The 25,896-nt window shown below is 65.7% G+C and overlaps 3 protein-coding genes across 9 annotated transcripts; 2 read left to right on the top strand and 1 right to left on the bottom strand.

Annotated features, from left to right (window-relative positions):
- The first annotated feature begins 109 nt into the window (after positions 1-109).
- Positions 110-4,870, top strand: TAF1C (TATA-box binding protein associated factor, RNA polymerase I subunit C). 5 transcript variants are annotated; one of them, XM_056325588.1, is made up of 14 exons: positions 110-356; positions 470-563; positions 855-961; positions 1,053-1,142; positions 1,240-1,310; positions 1,452-1,645; positions 1,720-1,830; positions 1,957-2,080; positions 2,196-2,267; positions 2,388-2,523; positions 2,618-2,746; positions 2,915-3,089; positions 3,223-3,360; positions 3,669-4,870. In XM_056325588.1, exons 1-14 carry the CDS (start codon positions 225-227, stop codon positions 4,841-4,843), a joined length of 2,748 nt encoding a protein of 915 aa, XP_056181563.1. In that variant the 5' UTR covers positions 110-224; the 3' UTR covers positions 4,844-4,870. The 5 variants fall into 5 exon arrangements, with proteins under 5 accessions (XP_056181563.1, XP_056181561.1, XP_056181562.1 ...); XM_056325586.1 differs by having other exon boundaries at positions 1,398-1,645; XM_056325587.1 differs by having other exon boundaries at positions 1,053-1,148.
- A 594-nt stretch (positions 4,871-5,464) lies between these two features.
- On the top strand, positions 5,465-6,849 carry HINT2 (histidine triad nucleotide binding protein 2). 3 transcript variants are annotated; one of them, XM_056324753.1, is made up of 5 exons: positions 5,465-5,549; positions 6,085-6,243; positions 6,336-6,440; positions 6,525-6,597; positions 6,710-6,849. In XM_056324753.1, exons 1-5 carry the CDS (start codon positions 5,481-5,483, stop codon positions 6,799-6,801), a joined length of 498 nt encoding a protein of 165 aa, XP_056180728.1. In that variant the 5' UTR covers positions 5,465-5,480; the 3' UTR covers positions 6,802-6,849. The 3 variants fall into 3 exon arrangements, with proteins under 3 accessions (XP_056180728.1, XP_056180729.1, XP_056180727.1); XM_056324752.1 differs by lacking the exon at positions 5,465-5,549 and having other exon boundaries at positions 5,575-6,243; XM_056324754.1 differs by lacking the exons at positions 5,465-5,549; positions 6,336-6,440 and having other exon boundaries at positions 5,566-6,243.
- Positions 6,850-13,378: 6,529 nt separating this feature from the next.
- NPR2 (natriuretic peptide receptor 2) lies at positions 13,379-24,630 on the bottom strand. Its single transcript, XM_056325481.1, has 22 exons — positions 23,845-24,630; positions 19,078-19,277; positions 18,881-18,994; positions 18,473-18,608; positions 18,287-18,381; positions 18,070-18,202; positions 17,871-17,955; positions 17,638-17,758; positions 17,148-17,222; positions 16,904-16,981; positions 16,662-16,766; positions 16,349-16,420; positions 16,112-16,271; positions 15,883-16,038; positions 15,632-15,800; positions 15,369-15,515; positions 15,066-15,189; positions 14,866-14,934; positions 14,620-14,794; positions 14,437-14,535; positions 14,249-14,340; positions 13,379-14,080 (listed from the first exon to the last, which is right to left on the bottom strand). Exons 1-22 carry the CDS (start codon positions 24,581-24,583, stop codon positions 14,018-14,020), a joined length of 3,207 nt encoding a protein of 1,068 aa, XP_056181456.1. The 5' UTR covers positions 24,584-24,630; the 3' UTR covers positions 13,379-14,017.
- Positions 24,631-25,896: the final 1,266 nt, after the last annotated feature.

The following is a 25,896-nucleotide window of genomic DNA, read 5'->3' as shown; positions in this document are numbered from 1 at the left end:
CCGGCGGCGGAGAGGCGTTTGCTCCTCCTGCCGCCAGGGGGCACTGATTGGTGAGTGGCGCCAGTAGCGCGACGCTGTGGTGACGCCACTTCCGGCGCCGTTCCCGCGCGGGCACGGAGTGCTGCTGGTTTCGGACCCCGGGACCCTCCGGCCCAGCCCAGGCCCAGGCCCAGGCCCGGCCCCGCCTCGCCCCGCCCCGCCCGGCACCGGCACCCCCTGGGGCTATGGAGTTCCCGGACGCTCTCTTCCCCTGCTACTTCGGCGCTGGCCCGCCCCGGGAGGAGGGGGGCCCCGCTCCGGCTGCTGGCTGGGGCGAGCACGGGCAGGTGCTGGGGGCTGGCCGTTCCAGCCGCCAGGTGAGGCCGCGGCGCAGCCCGCTCCGCCCTGCCCCGGGGTTCGGGCCGGGCCGGGGGAGCCCGGCGAGGGGCGGGCGGGAGCAGCTTTCACCTCTTGCCTCCGCGCCCTGCAGGCCGAGACGGCGTTCGTGCCCCACCGCGGCCAGACGGGCGAGAGCTGGGAACCTGCCGACGCCGCTGCGGTGCCTTTTCTGCTTCCCAACGAGAGTGAGGGTCGCGGGGGGCGGGAAGGGGTATGTTGCGTGGTGCGGGGTGGGGGGGGACACGATGATGACACACGGGACAGACATCCCATGCCACCTCTGCACCCACCTGCCAAGCTGCCCTGCACCTCAAGGTCCCTGCTGGTTCTGCCACACTCACATGGGGAGCTTTTGCAGCTCTCCCAGGGATACTGGCACAGGAGGGAGTGGGGATGGGTGAGCCATTGCCCTGCAGTGCTGCAACGGGGTCCTGGTGCTTATGCGGTACCAACCAGCTGCTGCCGTCTCCCCGCAGGCTGCTGCATCCCCTCGCTCACACCTCAGGACATTCTCTACCGTGGCTTCCTGCGCAGGAAGCTCCGGACAGACAAGTCTGGAGCCACCTTGAACTTCACCAAGCAGGTAGGATCTGGGGCACCATGTCCCACCGAGGCCCTGGGAGGTGGCATGGAATCTCTGCATTTCCCAGCCCCTCTCTGTCCTTCCCACACAGCTGGGCCATTTCTTTGTGGATCACCCAGAAGATGCATTTGGCTCCCTTGGACAGCTGCTGCACAAGAACTTCTACCTGGGCAACTCCAAGGTGACGGTCAGTGTCCATCCAGGTGTGACAACGCCATCCCGGACTCCTCCCCTTGCAACTGCCAGCCTCAACCTCTGCCTCCTTGTCTTCCCTGCAGAGACGGGCTCGGAGCAGTACTATCCGGATGACGGCCCTGATGGAGGAAATTGCCCGTCTGGAGGCCAGGCGGTAAGTGTCCCCATGGCCCCTGCCCTGGAGAGGCCTGAGGGTACTCCTGCTCTCTCCCCCTGCCTGACGCCATCTGTACCCTTGCAGAGGCTGCCCCCAGCAGTACCTCACCTCCCGTCTGCGCTGGTTCTCCCACCTCAGCCGCGACTGGCTCTTTGAGGTGCCGCTGGGGCTGCTGGGGGACTGCGTGCATGAGGACCTGCTGCTACAGTGGGCCGGCCTCCTCTTCGATGACGGCCCTACAGGGGGGGCACTGGCCTGGCTGCCCCCCAGAGATGGGGGGGCACACAGAGGCTGCCTGGTGTACCCCGGAGGGAAGGCCATGAACCACCTCTGTATCCTTACCCACGGGGTGTCCCCAGGGAGGGAAGTGGGGATTGTGTTGCACTGCCCTTAGCTGGCACCCCAGATTTCCAGGACGTGGTGCTGAAGGAGCTGCCCCGCACCCGGGGCTCCCCAGCCCAATTTGAGCTCAATGGGCGCATCCGGCAAGTGGCTGCCACTCGGGTGGATAGGGAAGGTGAGCCAGCCCCAGGATCCATACCCAGGATCTGTACCTCGGGCTGGGCAGGGTGTGGGGTGGAGAGGTGGCAGGGAACCCTCAAAACCATGCCTTCTCACGTGCTGCCTGCTGTCCCCTTGTCAGATTTTGTTGGTATCCGCTCAGACTATCACTGCGGTGTTTGGAGGGTGCCAGGCAGGACAGGGGCAACCCCCACCCCACTGCAGGTCATCCGTACCAGCGTGCCTGCCTCCTGCCTCACTGTCAGGTAGGCACTGGGGGAACAGAGCTTTGCAAGGAGTGGGAGGCTGCTTCTTCTGCAGCCCTCCCCTCTGTGGTGGGTGATCTCACCTCTGTGCTGATGCCATGCCCACATCCTGCAGCCCTCACCTACCTGGGGAACTGGCTGTCTGCACCCAGAGTGGAGCCGTCTACCTCTGGAGCGTTGAGACAGGGTGAGATGGGGCACTCAGGGCTGGACCGGGCTTGTACAGACCCCTAGATCTCAGTGGTATGGAGGGGCTCAAGTGAGAGCAGCAGCTCAGCCCTGTGCTGGCATTGTTTTCTCCCCACAGGCTGCAGAAGCTCCGACATGACCCCCAGACTATGTTTTTTTGTGACCATTCACCCTGGCGCTGGAGCGAATTCACAGCCCACCCGCGGGTGCTGAGCTGTGCTGACCGCACTGGCGTGCAGTGCCTGGACACCCGGGTGAGCCCGGGAGGGTGGGCACGGGGCTCGTGCTGGCTGGGGGAGTGTGTTCCTTGGCCCCGAGTGCTGACAGTGCCCCACTCTGCTGCTGCAGGCCCCCGAGAGATGCTACTTCAACTTGTTCAAGGCAGGTGAGGCAAATGGTTGCCAACAGGGTGAGCGCGTGGTGCTGCCCATGTACCTGGGCAGGGCTCACCCCTTCCAGCACCTCATTGCTTCCCAGGTGAGTCCCACCACACCTGGGAGGGACAGCCATGGGCTGGGGGGGGGGAACGGGACACTGTGGCACAGCCCTGGCTGCCAGTGCCCATGGGGCTGGGGGATTGCCCAGCTGAGGGGGGCTGCCACGGTGTGTTGTGTTGAGACCCCCGAGCTGTGCCTGCCCTCCCAGTTCTCTGTGTATGTGCTGGATGAGCGGTTGCCGCTGGTGCCTGTGCTGAAGTGGACGCACATGATGAAGGATCCCCCTCTCTTTGCCCATCTGACGCCAGGAGGCCCCGGGAGGAGCCATAAGGTGCTGCTTGGTGCATCTCGCACCCAGGAGCTGTTGATGCTGCAATACCAGGGTGAGATGGGGTTTCAGTGGTGCTGTGGGGCTGGGTCTCCTCTGTGCCTGCATCCCAGCCTCCTCACTGCTGGCACCAGCTGTTATCCTGGCATTGGTGCTCACTGGCTAGTTTTTGGTGTGTTCTTCCACAGGGGGCAGGCAGTCGGCCTGCCGGCTGGTGGGACCTCCACAGAAGCTGCACAGCATCGCCGGCTGCCTGCAGCACTTTCCCACCCAGCTCCCGCACCGCCACCACCTGCTTCAGCAGCGCCTCAGTGCCCCAGCTACTGGTGGGTGTCCCACGCCGCCTGGGTGTGCAGGTCCTGGAGAAGAGAAAGTGGGCTGGAGTGGGGAGTGTAGCCCTTGCTGTGCCCTGCGGGGCAGTGGCTGAAAAAGCAAAAGCAAAGCCCTGAACAGCCCTGGGCAAGAGATCAGTGACCTAGAAGAGGATATGGGGGACAGGAGCCAGCAGTGATTGTGCACATGCCAGGGCTGGGGGTGATAGGCTGAGGGTGATGGCAGCCCCCACTGCTGGTCAGGCCCCAGGAGGGGCCCTAGGGCTGGAACACCTGTGTCAATGACTTTCCTGTCCCAGCAGGGCTGGCTGCTGCACTGCAGAAGGACGGACCACATGAGTCCCTGCTGGTTTTCCAGCTCTCTGAGGCTGGGGATGTCTTCTGCCAGAGGCTGACCCATGAGGCAGTGAAGCCCCCTGCAGTCATCTCCAGGACTGAGGCCACGGCAGGGCCTGGCTCTTCCCCTCTATTTGAGATTCCAGCCAGCAGCCCACCAGGCTTGGGCAGAGAGGACAAAGACGAGGTGGAGGAAGAGCAGACCTTCTATTTGTCCAACCTGGAGGTGATTTTCAATGAGGAGGAGGAGGAAGAGGATGCAGACACATCAGCGGCCCTGGAGGAAGCTGAGCTCCCCCAGGAGCCCTGTGCTAGCCCCCAGCCCTCCCGGGCGGAGCCCAGCCCAGCTACGGCCATACGGTACCGCCGGTGGCTGAAGGCCCTTTCCAAGGGCTGCAGGGAGCACCCCAGGCAGGCTAGTCCCGACACCTTCAGCCAGAAGCGCCTCTTCACCCGTAAAGAGCTGGAGTGGCCACCTGGCCCCAGTGCCCTGCACAGGCAGGTGCGCCAACAGCTGCGCCAGGCCATGCGGGAAGGGGGATGCATCCGGCGCTGGGACCCCCCAGGCCCCCAGGCCCCTGCCCTCCTGCAGCCGGCAGAGGGTCTGGACGCCCTGAGCACCCGCCTGACGAAGGCCTGGTCCCGGGACTGGGAGCAGTCGTGGGAGGAGAGGATGAGCTTCAACATGGCGCAGAGGCAGCAGGCGTTGCGGGAGCGGCGGCAGCGGCAGAAGCGATCCCGGGGCCGTCGCAGCCTTTCGGCCAGCTTCACCTCCTCCCTCACCTACCAGTCCGAACTGTCGCAGCCCAGCGATGGGGCCCCCGACCCGCGCCCCCCAAAGGGGAGCCCCCCAAAGCAGGGCTCTCCGCCGGGTGGCAGCCCCCTCCCGGCATCGCCGCTGCACGACGACGAGCTCCTGTCCTCCCAGAGCCTGCGCAGCCGCGGCATCCCGAAGGAGCGGCGCAAGACGCTGCGGGACTACCTGGCGGTGTGGGCCGAGGTGCCCCCCGAGCCGCCGGAGCCCCCCGGCAGCCAGGCCAGCCAGCAGTGCATCCCCTCCTCCCAGAGCCAGCTCTCCTCCCAGAGCCAGCTCTCCTCCGCCTCCCAGCCCCGCCGCAAGCGGCCGCGCATGGGCTTCTGAGCACCAATAAACGCCGCCTGGCCAGTCCCCCGCCCCGGGCCGTCACTGGGGGGGGGGGGGGTTGCGGGGGGTTGCTGCGCCGCCACGCGGGGTCACGGTACCCGTCGGTGCGGTGCGGAGGGGCAGCGGGAGTCGCGCTTGTGTTGCACTCCTTCAACAAGTCGTTGCTTGTGTTGCGGGGCAGCTCCTTCAGCACCACGTCCTGGAAATCTGGGGTGCCAGCTAAGGGCAGTGCAACACAATCCCCACTTCCCTCCCTGGGGACACCCCGTGGGTAAGGATACAGAGGTGGTTCATGGCCTTCCCTCCGGGGTACACCAGGCAGCCTCTGTGTGCCCCCCCATCTCTGGGGGGCAGCCAGGCCAGTGCCCCCCCTGTAGGGCCGTCATCGAAGAGGAGGCCGGCCCACTGTAGCAGCAGGTCCTCATGCACGCAGTCCCCCAGCACTGCAACACAAGTTGTTGTTGCAACAAGTTGTGTTGCAACACAAGGGGGACGCGCGCGGGGACGGGGGAGTCACGCGTGGGCGCAGGCGCGGGCGGGCACTTTAAGGCGCCGGTGGGGAGGTGGGGGCAGGGGTGGGAGTGGCAGGAGCGGGAGCCAATGGGGCGGAGGGGGCGGGGCCGGCGCGACGGTGATGGCGGCGGTGCTGGCGAGGGGCTTGGCGCGCGGCTGGGCTGCGCGGGGCGCGCTGTGCGCGGGGCAGGTGGGCGCGGAGGGGGGTGGGGGGAGGGGTGGGCCTCGTCCCTGCGCCAGGCTCGCTGCTGCTCCCACCCGCGGGCAATGTCTGTGGGCGGCGTGAGTCCCGCCGTGGGCACCGGCCCCCAACGCTCCGGCGACAACGGGGCCTCGGAGCACCAGTGTGCACCCGCGTGAACCCCCCCTCGTCGCTCCCGTGCGTGTCGCCCGCGCGTGCATCCTCCCTGCCACGCCCACGGGTATCAGCCCCGCGTGCACCCCCTGCGTGCACCCCCAGTGAATCCCGTCGCACGCGGTCACCCCCACGCCCATCCCCCCTTACCCCAGCCTGCACCCGTGCGTCATCCCCATCCCGTGACCCCCGGGTGCACCCTCCCCGTGGGACACGGCCCCCGTGTGCCCCCATGTGCAGAGCCCCCCCCCATGTACACACACACCTCGCCACTCCCAATCGCGTCCCCCACGCACCCCCTCCCCCTTGCACGCGGTGTCCCCGCGGCCCGCGTGGGCAGCCCCTAAGGCCCCTGTGTCCCCCGGCCCAGCGGCGGGCGGCGGCGGCAGCGCCCGGCGGGCAGGACGGGGAGGTGGGCAAGGCGCGGCGGGCAGCGGCGGCTAGCGAGAGGGCGGGCGGGCAGCCCACCATCTTCAGCAAGATCATCGCCCGCAGCGTGCCGGCCACCATCCTCTACGAAGATGACAAGGTAGGGGGACAGCAGGGCACGTGTCCCATGGGAGGGGGAGGAGGGCAGCACCCATGGGTGCGGGGCTCACCCTGCTCCCACCCTGCCGCCAGTGTCTGGTCTTCCGCGATGTGGCCCCCCAAGCCCCCGTTCACTTCCTGGTGATCCCCAAGCGCCCCATCCCCCGCATCAGCAGTGTGGGTCCCCAGGACACAGAGGTGAGTCCAGGGGGGTCTCCGGGATATTTGGGGGTGGGGGAGTGACACATGCCCGGTACCGACCGTCCCGTTCTCCCCCTGCAGCTCCTGGGGCACTTGCTGGTGGTGGCAGCACGCACGGCGCAGGCGGAGGGGCTGGTGGAGGGCTACCGCCTCGGTGAGTTGTCGTCCCGTGCTGTGCCACGGGGTAGGAGGACCCTTGCCGGTGGTCCCGGGTGGCTGGGGGTGTGCAGGAGGGGTGGCCTGACCGCCTGTCCCTCTCCTGGCAGTGATCAACGACGGGAAACATGGTGCCCAGTCCGTGTACCACCTGCACCTCCATGTGCTGGGGGGGCGGCAGATGGGCTGGCCCCCTGGCTAAGCCCACCGCCCACCCACTGCCCCCCAATAAAGCATCTCCTTGGCAGAGGCTTGGGTGGTTTTGTGTCCGGGTGGCCCTCGTGGGGGTGGGGGTGGCTAGCCTGGGCAGGGGTGGCCCTGGGTGCTGCAGAGCAGTGAAGACATGCCAGTGGGACCCAGGGCGTGGACACGGGTGGGACTTGGTGCCCTGCTTCTTGGAGTGGGGGCCTGGGCTCCCCACATCCCAACTGGTCGTGCTGGAGATTCTCTGGAGCCCCCCTGCTGGAGGAGGTTTTTAAGGGGTGCCCACATCCCACAGGCAGAAGGCCCATGCTGGTGCTGGGCAAGCGGGGAGCAGGCTGGGTGTCATGAAGGTGTCCCCGAGCTGGGGAACATCCCAGAGCAGTGCCAGCAGCACCCACATACCCTGGGCCACCCACCCAGCCCCACTGCCATGATAGAGCCCCAGCACTCCTGTGTGCCCCCGCCCCCGCAACATGTGCACCGCTGTGCAGAACACCTCGCACCACACACCCTCTGTGCGTGTACCACCATGCAAAACAGTGTCATGCACCCCAGACCCCCATCGCACAGCGCAGGCACAAAGCAGTGGGTGGGTGGCAGGGGGGATGCACGCGGGGGTGACACGTGTGGGGGTGATGGGGGTTCACGCGGTGGTGAAGGCGGGTGCACACAGGCCACTCACAGACCCCTTGTGCACCCCAGGCCCCTTGCGCACGCACCACCATGTGGAACACATGGCGTTGCAAGCCGCAGACCCCACCTCCTGAATGGCAAACACAGCAGCACCCCACGCACACAGCACGTGTGTGTGTGCACGCTGAGCTTGCACGCACGTGCCTGCCTGCGGCCGCGGCCAACTCTGGGGGGGCTGCGCATGCTGGGGGGCTGGCACGTGTGCAGCTGCGTGCTCGCTGCCCCGCGCCTCCTTCTCCCGCGCCTCCTTCTCCCGCGCCGTGCTGGCCACCGCTGGGCGCCGTGGGCTATATTTAGTGGCGGGGGCCGGTGCTGGCGCAGCGCACGGGCCCACCTGGCACCGCCGGCGGGGCCACCTGGGCCCCTGCCAGCCGCACAGGGGACCACAGCCTGCCGGGGAGAATGGCCGCTCTGTTCAGCCTCCGGCTCGGTGGCGCTGGTGGCGGGGGGCCGCCCGGGAGCGGCACAGGGCCGTGGCAGAGTCCAGTCACTTCACCCCCGCTCCCTGCCTCCCCACCCAGTGTAGTGTGGGGAGTGTTTCTGGGGTGTAAACGAACCTTAAAAATGTTGGATGATGATGCTTCCCACCTCCGAGACCTGCTCAAGCCTCATCACGGGCTGGGGCCACTCCTGGACGTGGGACAGCCCTGTCTCGTGGCGGGGGACCCCAGAGAGGGGCGGGGGTCCCCATCTCCCCAGGGACCCCAAGGAGGGGCCAAGGATCCCCAGTGCATCATCCCCCAGAGCTCACCTGGAGCAGTCCCCAGGAATGCCGAGCCTGGCAGAGGGTGAGTGCTGGCACAGGAGATCAGAGGACAGACGCCTGCAATTGTGTTTGCTTCTGCACCAGGTTTATTTTTTCAGTCCTGAAGCATCCCCAGGGCAGCACAGCCCCATAGTGCTGGGCCTGGGAGGGGTGAGGTGGGGGGGTGATGGCTGTTTTCTCAGCCAAAGACTATCACAAATGACGCAAGTTCCCAAAAGAGCAGGGCGGGGAGTGGTGGGGGATGTGTCAGCCAGCGAGAGGCAGCCAGATGTGCTCCAGCAGCGTCAGGGCTGCTGCCCCACAGCAGTGCCCCATGTGCCACCCCGGAGCAGCTTGCCCCACAGTGAGTGCACACCCTTGGGCTGGCATCGCCAGGGTCCTTGTATCACACTACTGTGGTGTCTTCAGTGTCCCTTGGCTTCCCCAGGCACCCATGCTGCCTGGCCAGGCTTTTGGCTGCTCTGGGGACAAGCCCACCTGTGTCTGGTGGGGAAGCCAGGGACCCTCCTGGGAAGAGCACCCTGGGGTGCATGAGCTGACCTATGGGTGCAGCTCAGGGGCCAGCCCTAGGCCCAGGGCCAAGCATGGGGGCACGACCAACAGGATGCACCCCAACACCTTTGCAGCGAGCACCCAGCCCTTGGCACATACAGGCACCCACCCCCAGCCGCAGCAGTTCTGGTGCAGTCCAAGCATTGAAGGGGGGGGGGGGGCCTTTGCTGAGCCTGAGCTCTGGGGCATGTCTCTCCCTCCTCCCTGCAGCTGCTTAGCAGATGGGCTTGGAGAAGCCCTTGTTTGGCACAGGGCCTAGCACCCGGAGGGGAAAGCTGTCCCCGCTGGGGGCCCCGGCCGGCCGAGGCCAGAGGGGCCAGGCACATCCCCAGCCAGGAAAAACAGAGGCCCCAGCGCCGAGCACGTGGTGGCCCCGGCAGCACACACCGCAGAACGCTGGAATAACAGCCCTCGCGACGGAGCCTGCTGCGCGCTATCAAAGGGCCCTTCTTCTGCCCGGCCTCGGCGGGGACGGGGGCCCAGTGAGGGCTGGCGGCAAGGGGGGCTGCTCCGTGCCTGTGGGGGACCAGCTGGGCCCATCCTGCCCTGTCACCCGGGGCCAGCCATGGGTCCCTGACAGGCGCACCCAAGGGCCAGGCCCAAATAGCAGGGGAGGGTCACTTGGGTCAACTCATGGGGAGCAGTGTGTCCCCAGGAGCCCGGTGCCAGGCACGTCCCTCCTGCCACCCCGGTGGGGCCCAGCTGCCCTGACCCGGGCACAGTGCCCACCTGCCCTGTCCCCCGCGAGCCTCTGGGGCCACCCCTGTCACAAGGCCACACCCAGTGAGCACTGTCTGGGCCCAGGCCTCCTCCCTGGCCAAGGCACCAGGGCAGCCCGGGGCAGGGTGACACGAATCCCCGGCTGGGGGGTGCCACAGTCCTGGGCCGGGCCATGTGCCTTCATGCCTTCCTGCCCCAGCCACGCCCACTTGCCCCGGCCCCGCCCCCCGGCCCCGCCCTCTTGCCCCTCTGCTTTCTACTCCTGCCCCTTGGCCCCGCCCCGGATGGGCCCCGCCCCCTCCAGACTCTCCGCCAATGGGAGGTGCGCACGCACCCGGCGCCACGATCGAGCTTGCGGGCGCGGCGCGGCGCGGCCGGTGTTTGCCGTCTCCATGGGCACCGAGCGGCTGCACCCCGCGCAGGCGCCATGGAGACGGGAGCACGGCGGCGGCGGGCCGGGGCTCCCCGAGGGTGGGGTCGGGCCGGGGCACCGGGGCGGGGGCGTGTAGGGCGTTAGGGTGACCCCCGAGGGAGACATCTGGGGGGCAGGGGCCTGGGGGTAAGCATTAAGGGGGCAGGGGACAGAAGATGGGGGGGTCCGGGGCACTGCCTGGGTGGGGTGGCACCTGGGGAGGAGGTAGGGGCCGGAGCTCACGCATGGGGTGCTGGGGTGTTGTGGAGCCGCGGGACGGGGCACAGGGGGCGTTGGGGGGCAGAGCTTGAGCTGGGGACACCGGGGGGGACGTAGCTGCAAGTGGGGGTGGGGGCCAAGGAGGGGGAAAGGAGCCATGGACAGGGTGATCCCTGCAGAGCACTGACCCAGCAGCAGGCACTGCTTCTGCCCCCTAAAGGGACAGCTGATCCTTGTCCCTCACCCTGGGGTGGGGGTAACACGACGAGGGTCCCGGGACCCCTGGCCTCAGGGCCCAGCCCACACTGGTAGGGGCTGGGGACATGGTGGGCAAGGGGGAGGCTGAGGGATGCACCCCACCGCCTTTCCTCAGGGACCGTCCCCACCTGCAGGTTGGGTCCGATGGGCCACATGCCTCCTGTGTACCCTGCAAAGAGGCCACTGCGTCCAGTCAGGGCCCAGAGCCACGTCCTCCTGCCTGAGGTGCCCATGGAGAAGCCCCAGTGCCACAGGGAGACACCAATGGTCACAGCTGAGGTGCCCCAGGGGATGCTGTGGGCCCCGGCTGAGCTGCCCGCCATGGCCCTGCCAGCTGTGCCCAGTGCGGTGACACCTGCTGAAGCTGGGAAGGATCCCAGTGGAGCTGAGCTGCCGCCCTGCCATGGAAAGCAGGGAACTCGTCCTGGCAAGGTGTCCCCCATCGTGGGGCTGGTGCTGCCCCCCTTCCTGCAGATGCCAGCAGGGCAGCCCAGCCAGTTGGTGTCCCGTGGGAGCTGCCTGATCCGCAACTGGCAGGAGGAGGTAAGTCCCCATCACTGCCTGGGGAGCCATAAAGGGACATTCTCTTCAAAACCTTCTCCACTGTGTTGTCCCACATGCTGATCCTGTGAAGCTTCCTGCTCCTGGGCAGCCCCCTCTCTTTAAATAGCTGCCCTTGGCCAAGGTAGAGCTCCCTGAATGACCTTGAGCCCAGCAGGATGGAAAGGGGATGAAATTCAATAGCACAAAAGGCATGGGCAGGCATGTGGGGAGCGATGGAAAGGCTCTGGGATGGGCAGGCATGTGGGGAGCGATGGTGAGGCTCTGGGAGAAGAGCCAGGAGCTTGCTGCAAGGGCAGCAAGAGCTGGGTGTCACAGCCCATCACAAAGATGGCTGCCTGGACAAGCCAGGCTTTGGGGGGCACATGGGCCAAGCCATGCCACAGCCTGGGGACCCCAAGGTTTGTGCAAGTGCTGTAAGACGCTTGCCCAGCCATAGGGGCAGCCTGGGCACTCAGGAGGTTGGGGTGGCTGTACAAGGCCAGCTGACCCCTGGCAAGCAGAAGAGGTCAACTCTGCCCAGGTTGCAGCTGTCCCCACACCGACCTTCCCAGGGAGCTGGCTGGAAGGACTGTCCCCCCTTTTGCAGCTTGTGCCCCCAGGGCTGCTCCCAGTGCTCACATCAGCCACCTGACTGCACAGCATGGCCTCAGGTATGGGGCAGTGACCCCCTGCTTGCCAACAGCAGGAGGGGTGACTTAAGCTTACCTCCCAGTCTTCCCCAGAGACCCATGGGACTATCAAAAGCCTAAAAACCAGAGGTGGGCATGGGGCACTGCAGGGTGGGCTCCTGCACCTTCCTGCAGCCCCAACTCTGTGTTCCCAGAAAGCCACAAACCACCTGGACCTCACGCCAGGGCAGCAGCCAGGCAGTGAAGCCTCCACCCACTGGCATGGCCACCATGGGCTGCTGGTCCACCAGTCCTCCCGGTCCACTGACAGCACCACCATGAAGGACACCTACCGCTCGCCACACAGGGCCCGGCTGCTGGGACGAGGTGAGGCTGAGCCCCTCCCACCAAGCTGTGTGCCCCACCAAAAGGCAGCAAGGGGACCTTTGCTGCAGGGCTGATGGCACCTTACCTCCTGGCAGGGCAGCGGGAGGTCATGCTGGAGTCCCAGCTCTACCAGAAATACAGGCAAGCCTGCGTCCCCACATGCCACCCACCCCTGGAGCCATGCCCCGGAGGAGGGGACCCTGCTGCAGGTGCCTGCCTGGGGTGGGAGAAATGACCCCAGAGCTGAGGGGTGTGGGCTCTGCTCTGCCACCAGGAAGGAGATGCTGCAGGAGATCTGTCCCCCAAGGATGCCCATGGAGTCAGTCTCTACTACGCACCGGGACTACTGTGCCAGGGGCTGCCAGTTCACACCACTGCCCACCACCCAGGTACAGGCAGGGAACGGTCCCCCACCCCTCCCTTGCGGCATCCCTCAGGGAGCCTGCAAGGCTCCCGTGTCCCCCCAGGCATGCTGTTCCCCCCGCCCCGTGTCACATTGCTTCCATCTGCAGCCCCACAACTACTACACGGAGCAGCCTTGCAGCTTCTGGCTGGAGCAAGCCCACAGCCTGCCTGTAAGCCCCCCAGCACCCTGCCCTGCCAGCACCTGGGGGACTCAGCTGCTGACAGGGACCTCTCCACTTCCCTCCAGGGTGTCACCAGCATCCACAGCAGGGACAGTCCCTTTCGGAGGAACGCAGTCTTCTCCACTCCCATCACCAAGGACCTAAAGCAGCCCCTGCCCTGTGCCCCTCTGAGGAGCCGGCTCCAGCCCTACAAGCAATAAAAAGCAAGGTGGTCCCAGGGTCCTTGCTGCCCCAGGGCTGTCCTCAGGCTGGGCATCTGGAGGCAGAGCACCATGTCCTGATCCCTGTGGGACCATGCAGCACGGGCATGGGGACACCCTCCAGCCCCTCTGCAAGTCACTGCTGCCCCAAAACATGCTACTACCCCAAGCCTTGCTCCTTGGGCACGGAGGGAGAGCCCCTGACACAGCCCCATCCCCTGGGATGTGCCCTCTCCCAGCGGCCACAGCAGATGACACGCGGCCCCCGTCCCCAGGCACAGGTGGGTTCCAGCAAGAGGTGGCGGTGGCACGGCCAGAGCATGAGCTCAGAGGAACGCACTGCTGCCCTGGCGCCAAAGCAAACCCCGCCGGCCGCGGTGGCTCTGCCTTCCCAGCGACACCCTGAGCCCTCGCCAGCCCTGCAGCCACCCGCACCAGCTCCCTGCGCCCAGACTACCCACCCCATGCTGCAGCCGGACCCCTGGGCTACGATGCTCTGGGATGCTCCAGGCAGCCATCCCCAGCACAGGCTGAGCTCAGTGTTGCGCCCCTCCTCCCCCCACCCACCCACTTGGCACTCCAGGGCAGAGTGAAGCAGAGGTCAGGGGATGGAAGGATTTGGGGAAGTTTGTATTTCAACAAAATAGTTTGCAGTGACTCCTATATTTACACCTGGGGGAGGGGGGTATTTACATGACCCGGTGGGGCTATATACAGGGGAGGGGAAGACTTGAGGAGGGGGGAGAGGTGCGGCATTGAACCCTGCCCTCACCACGAGGTCAGTCTTGGCAGGACCCCCCCATTTCCGCGCCCCCCCCCCAGGAAGGGGGTGATGTGGGCACAACTTCTGCTGGGGACGAGGTACTGAAAAGAGACGGCAAAGTGCCCTGTGGGGCAGCCAGGCCCCAGGAGCGGCTCAGAGCCAGCTGAGCCACAAGGGAGAGGGCAGGGGCAGTAGGACCTCGGAGGATGGGGGGATACGGGGTCCCCAGGGCTGGATTGGGGCCAGCCCCCCCTCCAGCAGAGGCTGCAGGGGGAAGTGGGCTTTGCTGGTGCCGATGGAGGGGGGGCCTGCGGTGCCGTGGCTGCTAGCCCCCCACGCCTGGGCCCTGCTGAAGCAGGGGGGCTGCAGTGGTGGTGGTGGTGGGCTGCAGTGATGGGGGGATGCCAGTGTGTCGTGGAAGTCCAGGCAGTGGGAAGTGCTGGCAGTCCCATCGGGGCTGGGGGCCTGCGCCACTGCCATGGGGCTCAGACGACTTTGGGGTCTTTCCTCTCACCCAGCAGCCAGTAGGTCCGCATCTTCCCCTTGCCCTGGGCAGGGGAGGGGAGTAGTGAGACCCTCCCTCCAGCCACTGCTGCTCCTTGGGTGCCATCCCCAGCACAGAGGAGGACAAAAGGTCCCAGCCTTGACCCACCCACGCATCACATGCCCCTGTGCCAGGAAGGGTGGGCACCCCACCGGCGTCCTTGCGCTCTCACCTTCATTTCCACATCCCCACGCAGCTCCAGCTCAAAGCAGCCAAACTCATCCAGGACTTCCTTGGTGGTGGACGAGACATGGATCTTCAGGGCTGGGTGGCACAGAGGGGCAAAAGGGAACATGGATGGGTCTGGGAGCAGGGCACGACCTGTAGCACCAGACCCCAGCTGCCAGCCCCACGGCTCACCCTGGCCATTGGACTCCATGCGGGATGCAGTGTTCACCGTGTCCCCAAAGAGGCAGTACCGCGGCATCTTCAGACCCACGACTCCAGCACACACAGGACCTATGGGGACAGAGATGTCTGGAGCTACTGCAGGGCAGGTGAGCGAGCATCCCCCAGCTGGTGCTAGCCAATGTGGGGGCTCACCGGTGTGTACGCCGATGCGCAGGTGGAGCTGGTCATTGGGCCGGTGCCGGATCTTGAAGGTTTTGACAGCATCAAGCAGGGCCAGGGCCATGCGGACAATCTCACGGGCATGGAGCTTCCCATTGCGCACTGGCAGCCCTGACACCACCATGTAGGCGTCCCCGATGGTCTCCACCTGTGGAGTCAGGGACAGTGGGTATAACCTGGGCTCCTCACTGCCCACCTCACGGCTTGCCACCCCCTCACCTTGTAGACATCAAAATTGTCGATGATGGCGTCGAAGCAAGTGTAGAGATCATTCAGCAGCGTCACAACCTGGATGGAAGAAGGGTGCATGCAGGGCTGGTAGCGGGCATGTCCCCCCTAGCACCACGGATGGCACTGCCAGGGTATGAATTGCCCCTGCCACTCCTGCAGGGGGGCCACCCCCCAAGCCCTGCTCTCACCTGCATTGGGGTGCTCTCGGCCGAGAGGGCAGTGAAGCCCACAATGTCGCTGAAGTAGATGGTGACACTGTCAAAAGCCTCGGCCCGCACTGTCTCCCCACGCTTCAGCTGCTCCGCAACAGAGCTGGTGATGACAGGGAGGATGGTAGTGGGCTCCCACCCCAAAAACTCGTTCTTCCTGTGTCCCTTGCCCTTCACCAGCATGGAGAGCTGGCAAGGGACCCCATGCTTGCACAGCAGTGGGTGCATGCTAACCCCATGCCAACATCCAGACCCACATGCTCCCATCTCTCCCTCTCTCACTGGGGCAGAATCTGGTAGAGGAGGTTCTCAGCCTTCCGCTTCTCCTCCAGGTAGGCCTGCGTCCGCTCCTCCACAAGTTTCTCCAGGTTGTTGGCGTACTGCTCCATGCGCGACAGCAGGTTGTCCAGGATGCTGGTGCTGCCCTCCCTGCCGGGGTGCAGGCAGCTGGCGCCGTCAGGAAGAGGTGTCCCCCCAACCACTGCCCCCACAGCAGTCCCTGCTGCTGCCCAGGGCCACCCCCACCCCACTCGCCAGCCACCCACTTGTTGAATCTACGGATGAAGATCTTGATCTGGCCGAAGTCAGGGCGCTCAGCCGGCTCCTGCGCCCAGCAGCGCTCCATCAGCACTGCCAGCTCCTCGCTGTGCACCCCGATGTCAATGGAGGGGCGAAAGAAGGGCTTCTGGCTGTTACGCACCTTCTGCACAATCTCTGTCAGGGGGTGGCCGATGGTGAGCACTTGGACCGCCCCCGTCGGGGACAGGACTACCCCACGCTTGCCCCCTACCCTCACCTTTGGGGCTCAGGTCCATGCCCTCGATGTAGAAGGGGCCATTGCGTAGGGCAACCTCCTGCATGATGATACCAAAGCTGTAGACATCGGCTTTCTGCATGCCTGGTGTGGGCAGACGCCCCTTCTGCAGCAGCTCTGGAGCTGTCCACAGCTTCTCTGGTGGGACACAGACACAGAGTGGTGAGGCAGGGTCACCCCATCCCCCTGGTCCTCCTGAGCAGGCACTCACTGGCATAAAGGGCATGCGTGTCCTCGCTGTCGCAGGGTGTGCGGAAGCTGGCCAGCCCGTAGTCGGTGATCTTCAGCACGAAGCGGCTGTCCACCACACAGTTGGATGACTTGAGGCTGCCGTGGTGGCCAATGATGCTATTGTGCAGGAAAGCCATTCCCTGGGACAGATAAGACACGGGGAAGCTGGCATCCCTCAGGCACCTCCCCCAGACCCTTGTGCCCCTCACTTGAGTACCTTGACAATGTCGTTGATGAGGGAGTAGCGAAACATCCAGTCCAGGTTGATGCTCTCATTCTCCAGGACATCCTGGGGCAGCACATTGAGTGGACTCCACCCAAGGGGTGGTGATGCCAGCACCAGCCTCACCAAGCACCCAGCTGTGGGGGGACTCTGAGGAACCCACCTCCTCCCCTCCACTGGCATCTGACACCTGCTTGTGCAGCTCTGCTGCAGGTCTTGTGGGGCTTGGGTGGCCACCAGCATCTATAGCCCTGTCCTCAAGGCCCAGCCCAGCCAGGTCACCCCCAGTGCCCCCAAGCCCCCCTACCTGCAGGCTGCCCCGTGGGCAGTACTCAGTAACAATGCAGATGTTGGGGGGGTCAATGCATGCCCCGATGAAGCGAGTCAAGTGGTTGAACTGGATGTCCCGCATCTGGAGGTGGAAGCAGAGCCAAGACAGGCTTAAGGTCAGATGGGATGGGCTGCTGCTCCCACCAGCACCCACTGTGCCAGGACCAGCCCTTGCACCCCCAAGCAGGGAACCCACTGCAGCCCAGACCCCAAACCTACATGTTTCAGCTCGAAGAGCACCTGCCGTGTCAGCTCGATGCGCTTCTTGTTGATGTGCTTGATGGCCACCACGTTGCCCTGCGGTGCCAGGGAGGGTGGAAGAGGTCAGTGCCCATTGGGCAGATTTGGGGAGGGGAAGAAGGTGCCAGCATGCCGCAGGGTGGGGTTACAGCTGAAGGGAAGCACCCCAACAGGGCTGGGGGGTTCTCAGGGGAGAGCTCAGCTCCCCGTCTGCTGCACTGACCTTAAAGTGGCCGGTGTTGGCAAAGATCTGGTACTTGCCATGGGTGGTCATCAGGGAGCCGTAGCTGGAGCCACGCTGCAGGGAAGGAGGGGGTTAGGGATGGGGACCCTGGAGTGCAGCATGGCAGGCACCCCCAGGGGTGTGCAAGGGATGGTGGCAGGACAAGCTCCGAAGGGAAGGGCTTCCCTGCATGCTCTGTAGGGAAGGCAAGGGCTACAGGATGAGGTATGGTGCACTACAGGGGGTGTAAGGTGTGTAGGGTATGGGTAACATGTGGCCGTGTAGGGGACGGAAGGCCACACAGGGGCCTGATGAGGTATGGTGCTCTGTAGAGGATGCAGGGCTGTGTAAGGGATGGACACAGCGGGGCTGTGGCTCTGTAGGGGATGGAGGGCTGTGGAGGGGATCAACAGGGAAGAGCTGTCATGCAGGGAGGGAGGACGGGGCAGGGGCAGGAAGAGGGTGGTGCCCCAGGGCAGGAAGGTCTCACCAGGGATAGGGTGAGCCGGCTGCCTGCTGCCTTGTGGTACCGCTCAGGGCTCCCAAATTGCAGCTCATCCCAGCGGATCCTCCAGAGCATGCTGGCAAGCTCCTTCTCTAGCATCAGCTTCCTGGGGGGCACACAGGGGTCAGGCCCCCATACTCTTCTGCCCTGCCTGCCCCCCTGCCCCAAACCAGGCTGATGGGTACCAGTACCCAGAGGCTCCACCAGCCCCGACTGACCTGAAGATGAGGAAGCTGGAGATGCCAAACATGACGAAGGTGAGGCCAGTGCCCAAAGCCACGATGGCCAGCATGGAGAGGGGGGCTGTGGGCAAGAGGAGATGTTAGTGTGGCCCACCTGGCCACAGGTGCCAGGCTATCATGCACCCTCAGGGAAAGGTGCTGGGGACCAAGGGACATGGAGACCGAGTACACCCACTTTTATCGCAGGAGGGGTCGTCCACGTCGAAGACACAGGGTGGGTTGTCCAAGGGGGGGGCCCCCTTCACCCAGGGAATGGGTCGTCCCAGCCAGTGGATCTGCTTCTCCACACCCGAGTAGTGTCCCACCACCTATGGCAGAGAGAGCTGAGGCCGCCCCCAGCATCCCAGCCCCCCAGCCCCAGCTGCTGGCAGGATCCCAGTGCCAGCCCCCACCTCGTACTGCCCGCTCTCGGGATCGCCCATGGCCCATAGGTTGAAGTCGGTGTCCCGGTCATTGTTGCTATCCATGCTCACCAGTCCCGTCACTCCTGTGGGAGAAGCAAGACCCAGGTGGGACAGGGACCGGGTTCCACCGCCCCCGTGGCACCCTCAGTCCAGCTGCCCCTGTCCCACCGTTACCCTGGAACTTGCGATCTCGCATCTTCTCAATGATGTGGGTGGCATTTTTCTTGGAGCCACCCTCCTGCAGGGTCTCGTTCAGCACCATGGCATACAGCAGCATCCCATCATAGAAACACCCCGCCACCAGGTTCATCTGTCAGAGGGAACTTCAGCACACCTGTGGCCACATGCATGGGAGCACCCCAGGAGCCCCACACCAGGGTCATGTACCCACCCACAACCCCATAACCTCACATGGGAGCCAACATGCACCCCGGGGGAATGGCAGTGCCCATGGCTGCTCAGACCAGGAATGGCCCCTTGGGCATTGCCTGTGGCTGTGTCCCACCCCCTGCATCCTGGTGAGGTGCCACAGCCCCATGCAGAGGGTCCCCACTGCCCCATCATGCAGGGGGGCTCACTCACCAGGGAGTAGTTGAGCTGCACCCCAAATTTCTGCTTAGCTCGAAGGATGAGCTGGGTTTGGAAGTGCTGGTACTCGGGGTTTTGGGGCTCATAGTAGGTGATCACCAGCACCATCTGCAACCGAGCACAGCACCCCATTCACACACTGAGGCCAGGCTGAGGAGGTCCCTGTCCTCAGGCAGGCGGGTGCAGCTCACCTGGAAAGCCTCACGGAGCCCCGAGTCCTGGCCTGGGCTCTGCTGCCAGGGCTTGAAGGGGTCGCGGGCAGAGTCACCCCGCAGGCTCTCCCCGAAGACATCCAGGTAGAAGAAGACGTAGTCACCATTGGTGAGGTTCTCCTGCTGAGCCAGCTGCATGATCTGCCGCAGCATCTCCGGTGGCCCACAGAGATACACCACTGCTGGCCAGACATGGCATGTCAGGGGGGCAATGCCACACTCCCCCTACCCAGCGCACAACAGGTGTGGGGTGGGATGCTTTCCCTTGGGGCAACGGGCAGAACAGCCCCAGGGGCGCACTCAACGGCTGTGGGGAGGACGGAGCAGGCAGATGGGGGAGTGCATGGCTGACCACCTTCTCATGCTACGTGACCCATGGCCACAGAGCCCACTCAGCCCCACCACCCTCACTGGCCCTGACCCACCCTTGCCCCACCAGCTACCTTGGGCTGAAGGGGGAAAGGAGAACAGGGGAACCCTTGCTCCAAAATATGCAACCCTATGCACAGACCCCACACGCTCTGCTCCAGCACCCACATGCATCCTGCTCCAGCAAAAGCCACCCAGGGGCTGTCTCCTCTGGCACCAGATCCCCAGCTGCTCCCCACCAGCCCCAGACAGGGGACCTGGGGGCCAGGAGAGGCACTGGGGCCGTGCGCCGGAGGCCCCTGGGGAACCCGGGCTGAGGAATGGGACAAACCCATGTTTGGGTTTGTGGCTGGCCAGCCGTGCGGCAGGAATGCGCAGGTTCCCGGATTCCAGCACCTTCTGCGGCCGCCGGCGCTAATTGGAAACAGAGCATCTCGCTAGTGCGACCCACGCGGCAAGGGGGTGTCTGGGGCCCGGCTGGCCACCCCACGTGCCCCCACCCGCTGCTGGGGGCTCAGCCAGCCCTGTTGGGATGCTCACCCAGGTGCTGCGTCGGGGCAGCATGGGGCTGGCACAGGGCACCGTGGGCCATGGGGATGGGTGCCCAAGAGTGTCTGAAACCCCCCCGAGCAGGGGCCCTCCTTGCCCTTGCTGAGGATCCTGCCACTGCCTCTTCCCTCCCCCCGGAAAACCAGGGCCCCTGCTCCAGCCAGCCTGGCTGGGAACCCGGGATTGAGCAACAGAGGAGGCGGCGGGTGCTGTAGGAATGTCACGCTCGGGCACTGGCCCCAGCACGCAGCCCTTCTGCATGGGGCCCGGCGCCCCAGCTGGATCTGGAGCGTGGGGAGTGCTGGGGACAGCAAGGAAGCCCCATGCCCTGGGACAGTGTCCCAGCTGCTGGAGGACACCCGGCCGTGCAGGCAGCAGGGCTGACAGGGTCGCCCATGGAGGCAGCGAGGCAGCCCATGGGTGGGGGAAGAAACCCAGCAGAGCCACCCTGGGCACAGGAAACCCACAGCGATGTGGGGAGCTGGTCCTGGGCACGGGAGAGAGGGGAGTTGCAGTAGCTTGGGCTGTGCATGAGCAAAAGCCCGTTTCATGGTCTGAAATGGTTTCCCTCTGAGTGCTGCAAAACCTCAAATAAACACTCCTGGCTTCCCCACTTCACTAGTCCCGCACCCAGAAATGTGCTGTACCCAAATTTCTCAGCCAGGATGGACAGCGCAGCATCTTTCCAGCACGCAGAGGCTGAGGGTCCCCCGCCATGGGGACACAGCATGGAGCTTTCCCCATCCCATCACAGGCGCCAGGAAAAGGCGGCCCACAGCACCACACAGGCTGGGGAGCTGCAACAGCTGGTAGCAGATGGTGGGACACCATGGGCAGCCAGCCCCTGCGGTGGCGGCAGCAAAAGCCTGCCTGGTCAAAGGCCGCCGAGCATGGGGATCAATGGCGCCTGGATGGCTCCCTGGGGACAGCTTGCAGGAGCTGTGCAGAAGGGAAGGGTCAACGCTTGGGGCTTTTCATGACACTGGCAGCTGTCTCCAGCTGGCAGCCTCCCGCCCAGCCAGCAGCACCCCTGCCTGCTCACAGAACCCCCCAGGGGTCTGCGAATGGTCAAAGGCAACTTTATCATCACTGAGGACAAGGGGAATGAGGTCCTGCGAGGCTGGGGTGCATGCAGCCCCCAGGCATTTCTTTAGTGTGTGCCCGTGATGCAGGAGGCAGGGTGCATGGCCCCAAGGGACAGGCAGGACCACGAGCATGCAGACAGGGTGGCAGGATGCTGCCCGACCCCTGCATGATGGAAGATAACCTTGAAGTGAGGGCGAATCCTGGTTTGGGGAAGCAAATCCCTGCAAATCTGTTTTGAGCAGCGTCATCAGCACAGGGCACTGCAGCGCAGAGACCCTCACCCCAGTCAAGTGGCCATCCCACACCCAGGGGAACTGCAGGGATGAGGACCAAATGCACTCCCCTCCTGCCAGCAGCACCCAGCCATCTCCCCAGGCAGGAGACCTGGGCTTTGTGGGCAGATGCTCCGGTAATTCCCTCAACCACAGCTCTAATTATATCAGCGCTTTTGCAAGTGGCAGGAGAGACGTGGGCCCCTGCACGTCACCCAGACACCAGTAAGAGGGGCAATGGGAAGTGTGAGGGGGCCATGCATGGGACAGGGTGATGCACCTACATCCCGCCATGCCTGCTCTTCAGAGCCACAAATGTCAGGGTTAGGCAGCACTGGGGACACATGGTGGGACACAGAAGCAGCTTTCCCCTGGAAATGTTTACCAAAATCCTGCTGGTCACCTGGGAGAAGGAAGGTGACACCAAGAGGGATGACGCGGTATCGCTGCAGGGCATGGACACAGATGTAGCTCTGACCAAAGCTCCTGCTTCCTTCTCCGTGCCCCACCATGCAGGGATGGGCACCCCCAGGACAGACTTGCAGGGTCCCTACTCAGTCCCCCACAGCCCGAGGTTAGGAAAGCATGTAACTAACATCAGCATCACAGCCCTAAGCACCCACCCCTGCGGGGCCAAGCACTCAGCCTCACATTCTGCGCCCCGCTCCGGGCTGCGGCCATAGGGGCCCAGACCCTCCCACATCCCAGCTCAGAAGGCCCCCAGGTCTCTGCCCACGCCTGGCATCCTCCCCCAGCAGCCACGACCCCCTGCCTGCACCAGGAGAGATCTATTCCCACCAGGGTGATTTACGGCACCAAACCGGAAACGTTGACAGAAATCGCTGATTTTAACCTTTTTCACTGCGGGGTGCTTTGCCCCCATCCCACACAAAGCTCCACACTCCACGGCTGGTGACGGTGCACACAGGGAGCTTTCATCCCAGCCTCTTGGCCAAGCAAACGAGAGAGGTAGCCAGAAGCTGCTCAGGTCCTGCAGCCTACCATGGGATGCCCAGCCCCACCAGCCTCAACCCTGGGCGAACCTGGTCCAGCACCCCAAAGCACCCCAGCCACACGCCTCCAGCCTCATCCCACACAGCCTTGGCCACATCTCCCGCTGGCCCATCTGGCTCCAATCGTCGCGGCTCGATGTCCTTCTTAATGACACAGCATCTCAGGATCCATTAAGAAGCATCACGGAGCGGCTGGCTCCGGGATCAATAAACCCTGCTCATCAATAATGAAAGCGCATCAGGCTGCCCTTGCTCTCTGGCTGCCTCCGTAAGCCCCTCCATTTCCTCCTGCTCCCAGTATAGCCGCTCTCCTGGGGCACTCCAAAGGCACAACATTGATTTATCCCTCCATCATCAGGGTGGGGCCATCCCCAGCCCCCTCCCTGGGGCACAACGGGGACACTGACAGCTCAGGGCACTCAGGTGCCAGGCTGGGGGGCGCTGCCCAAGCATGGCACAGCCACCTCCATGTGTCGGCACCAGGCTGCTCTAGGCATGTAACAACAGCCGGCGCTGCCCTTCAGGCGGCCACGTCCACACCATCACCTTCAGCCTCCAAGGAGGTGGCTGGGTCCTGCCTGCCCCCACGGACACCCTGATCATGCCAACACAGAGCATAGGGTGGCCCCAGTGCCCCTCACACCACACATCCCACCAAGGTGAGGGTCCACCCCAGCTGTCCCCCAGCACAGGGTGACCGGGCTGGGGGGCAGGGAAGGGGACCCTGTGACTCCTCACCCTGCTCTGGACCCCCTTCACTGGCACCAGGGTGACCTGGGGGTCTCAGGTCCTGCCTGGTCCCCTGTGCACCCACCTCCCTGTGCAGGTCCCGCTGCTCCCCCAGCCCCACCGTGACAAAACGTGCCCACCCCCTGCTGCACAGCATACACAACCCGCTTTGCCCAGCCCTCCCCATGCCTCACATGGGTCCCCACTGTGCTCCCAGCCCCTCCCTGTGCCCGACATGCATCCCACTGTGTCCCCTTACTGTGCCCCACAGGGATTTCACTGCCCTCTTAGCCCCTTGCTGTGCCCTACACTGATCCCAGTGGCCCCCAAAGCCCTTGCTGTGCCCCACACGGGTTCCACCGTGTGCCCGGTCCCTCACTGTGTCCTACCCGGGTCCCACTTCGTCTCTGTCCCCTTGCTGCGCCCCAGACAGGTCCCACTGCACCCTCAAGCCCTTGCTGTGCCCCGTGTGTGCTCCACAGCACCCCTGTCCCCCCACTGTGCCCCAGACAGGTTCCACCCTACCCCTGTCCCCTCACGGATCCCACCACATCTGCAGCCCCTCGCTGCGCCCCACGGAAGATTTTGCCGTCTCTCCGAGCCCCGTGCGGTTCCCCCGCGGGGAGCCCCGGCCGCTCCGCTCCCCGCCCCCCTCCCCCCCCCCCTCCCCCGCCCCGAGTGCTCAGCCCTGTCCCGCGGAGCCCCCCCCCCGCCCCCTCCCCACGCACCGCGCCCGTTGGCCTTGATGAAGTGCACGGCGGTGTCGGGGCCGCCCTCGTCGGGAGAGTAGATGTGGTGGCGCACGGTGAGGTTGCTGCCGTCCTGCAGCTCCTGGTAGACCCCCTCGACGGTGAAGTAGTAGGGTCGGTCGTCAGTCTTGCGGTCCACGTAGAGGAGGACGGCGCGGGCGCTCCAGTTGAAGTGGGCGTGGAGGTGGGAGACGAAGGCACCCAGCTTCGGGGCCGAGGGCCCGGTACGCACCGTCGTGCTGTAATGCTCCCGCTTGCGGCTGAAGCCGGCCGCCACCGCCCCGCCGGTGATCAGCGGCAGCCGCCAGTGCGAGGCGAAGCGCCCCACGGAAGCAGCGGGGTAGACGCAGCCCGGCCCGAAGAGGACGTCGGGGTCGTGGTAGAGCTTCAGGTCCACGGCGTTGAGCGGTGCCACGTACTCGGAGCAAGCGCCCTCCAGCTCCGAGCTCATGAACTCGACGCGCACCGAGAAGGGCCGCGGCAGGAGCGGCGGGTCGCCCCGCTCCAGCGCTTCCAGCGCCAGGCTGAGCGCCGGCCCCACGCGCGGCCAAGCCCACGCGTAGCTCACGTTGCGTTCGGGCAGCACCACCGCCACCGTCAAGTTGGCGGCCGCCCCGTCGGGGGTCGCCGCCCGCCGGCCCGCTCCCGCCGCCGCCGGCACCAGCAGCGCCGCCGGCAGCAGCAGCAGCAGCAGCGGCAGCGGCAGCCGCGGAGCCATGGGCCGCGCTGGCTCCTCCGCCCCGGCCGCCGCCCGCGGCTCCTGCGCCCCGCCGCGCCCCCGCCCCGCCGCCTGCGCCCTCCCCCGGGCGGCACCGCCCCGGGCCGGCCAGCGCCCTCTGCCGCCGCTCCCCGCCCGGACGGGCGGCACGGGGGTGGGCGGCACCGCGGCGGGGGCGGGGGGCGGTGTCCCCGGAGAGGGGGGCCGGGGCGGGGGGCTAGTGGGGCGGGGGGCGGGGGAGGCGCGCACTGGCTCCGGGAGGGCAGGGTTGGAGGGGTGGCGGGGTGCTCGCCTTCTGTGGGTCGCCGGTGGAGGGGTTGGGGAGGGGGCTTTCCGTGTCGGGCGGCCCGCAGTTGGCAGAGGTTGAGGAGGGGGTGGCTGGGCTCTAGGGGGTCTAGGAGGGTGGGTGGGAGGGGGGCGTCCGGGTTGCAGGTAGCCCCACTGGCTGCGGGTTGGGGAGGGGATGCCCCATTCTGGGGGTCCCCCCTGGAGCTGGGGAATGCCCTGGGCGATGGGGTGCAGGGATTGTGCGCAACGGGGCCTTGCCGAGGGGTGCTCTGGAGAGGGGTGCCCCCGCTGTGGGGTGTGAGGGGGTACACGGCTCTGGGTGTGCTGTAGGGGAGGGCACCCCACCAGGGATTTCAGGGAGGTCTTGGGCTGTGGGGTGCAGGGCGAGCTGGGCTCTGGGGAGGGGGCCCTCCCTTTCAGGGAACATCCGGTGCCTTGGGTGTGGGTATCCCTACTGGGGGCAGGGGAGGGGGTTGGGGAGGTCGGGGGATTTGGGATGCAGGGGGGCGACCGGGGAATCAGGCTCTGAGAAGTGCGATGCCCTGGGCATCCAGACAACGCTGACACCCAGGATGTCCTCCCAGCAGCGGAGGGTGCAAGTGGGGGCCACGCCACAGGGATCTGGTGTCCCCGCTGCCTGTCCCTGCTTGATACATGGCCTGGCCGGGGCGGTCGAGCTAGGGGGGGCTGAGGGCAGGGGATGCCGGGGGGGGGCTGGAGGCAGTGGGCATGTCACCACGGTGGGTTTTAGGGCTCCAACCCCTGTGCAATGGGACACAGGGCTGTGGGGTGGTGGGGTAGGAGGGTGGGGGACTGTGTGGGGAGCAGAGGCTCCGAAGGACAGTCCGTGGAGCACAGGGGAGCGCTCTGGGGACAAGGGCTAGCTGTGGTGCAGGGAGCCCTGCGCAACCCCCAGGGACGCTGTGGGAGCTGGGATTACCCGGGCAGGGCAGTGCCGGTCCTCCCCAGGGATTTGGGGAAGGACCCGAGGCGTTGCCAGCCCCGGCTGCCTGGGGGCCTGCCAC

The sequence above is a fragment of the Falco biarmicus genome, chromosome Z (genome assembly GCF_023638135.1).
Source record: "Falco biarmicus isolate bFalBia1 chromosome Z, bFalBia1.pri, whole genome shotgun sequence".
In the NCBI taxonomy this organism is placed as follows: domain Eukaryota; kingdom Metazoa; phylum Chordata; class Aves; order Falconiformes; family Falconidae; genus Falco; species Falco biarmicus.
Note: the sequence above shows the minus strand (reverse complement) of the source record. Positions and strands in the feature narration are given on the sequence as shown.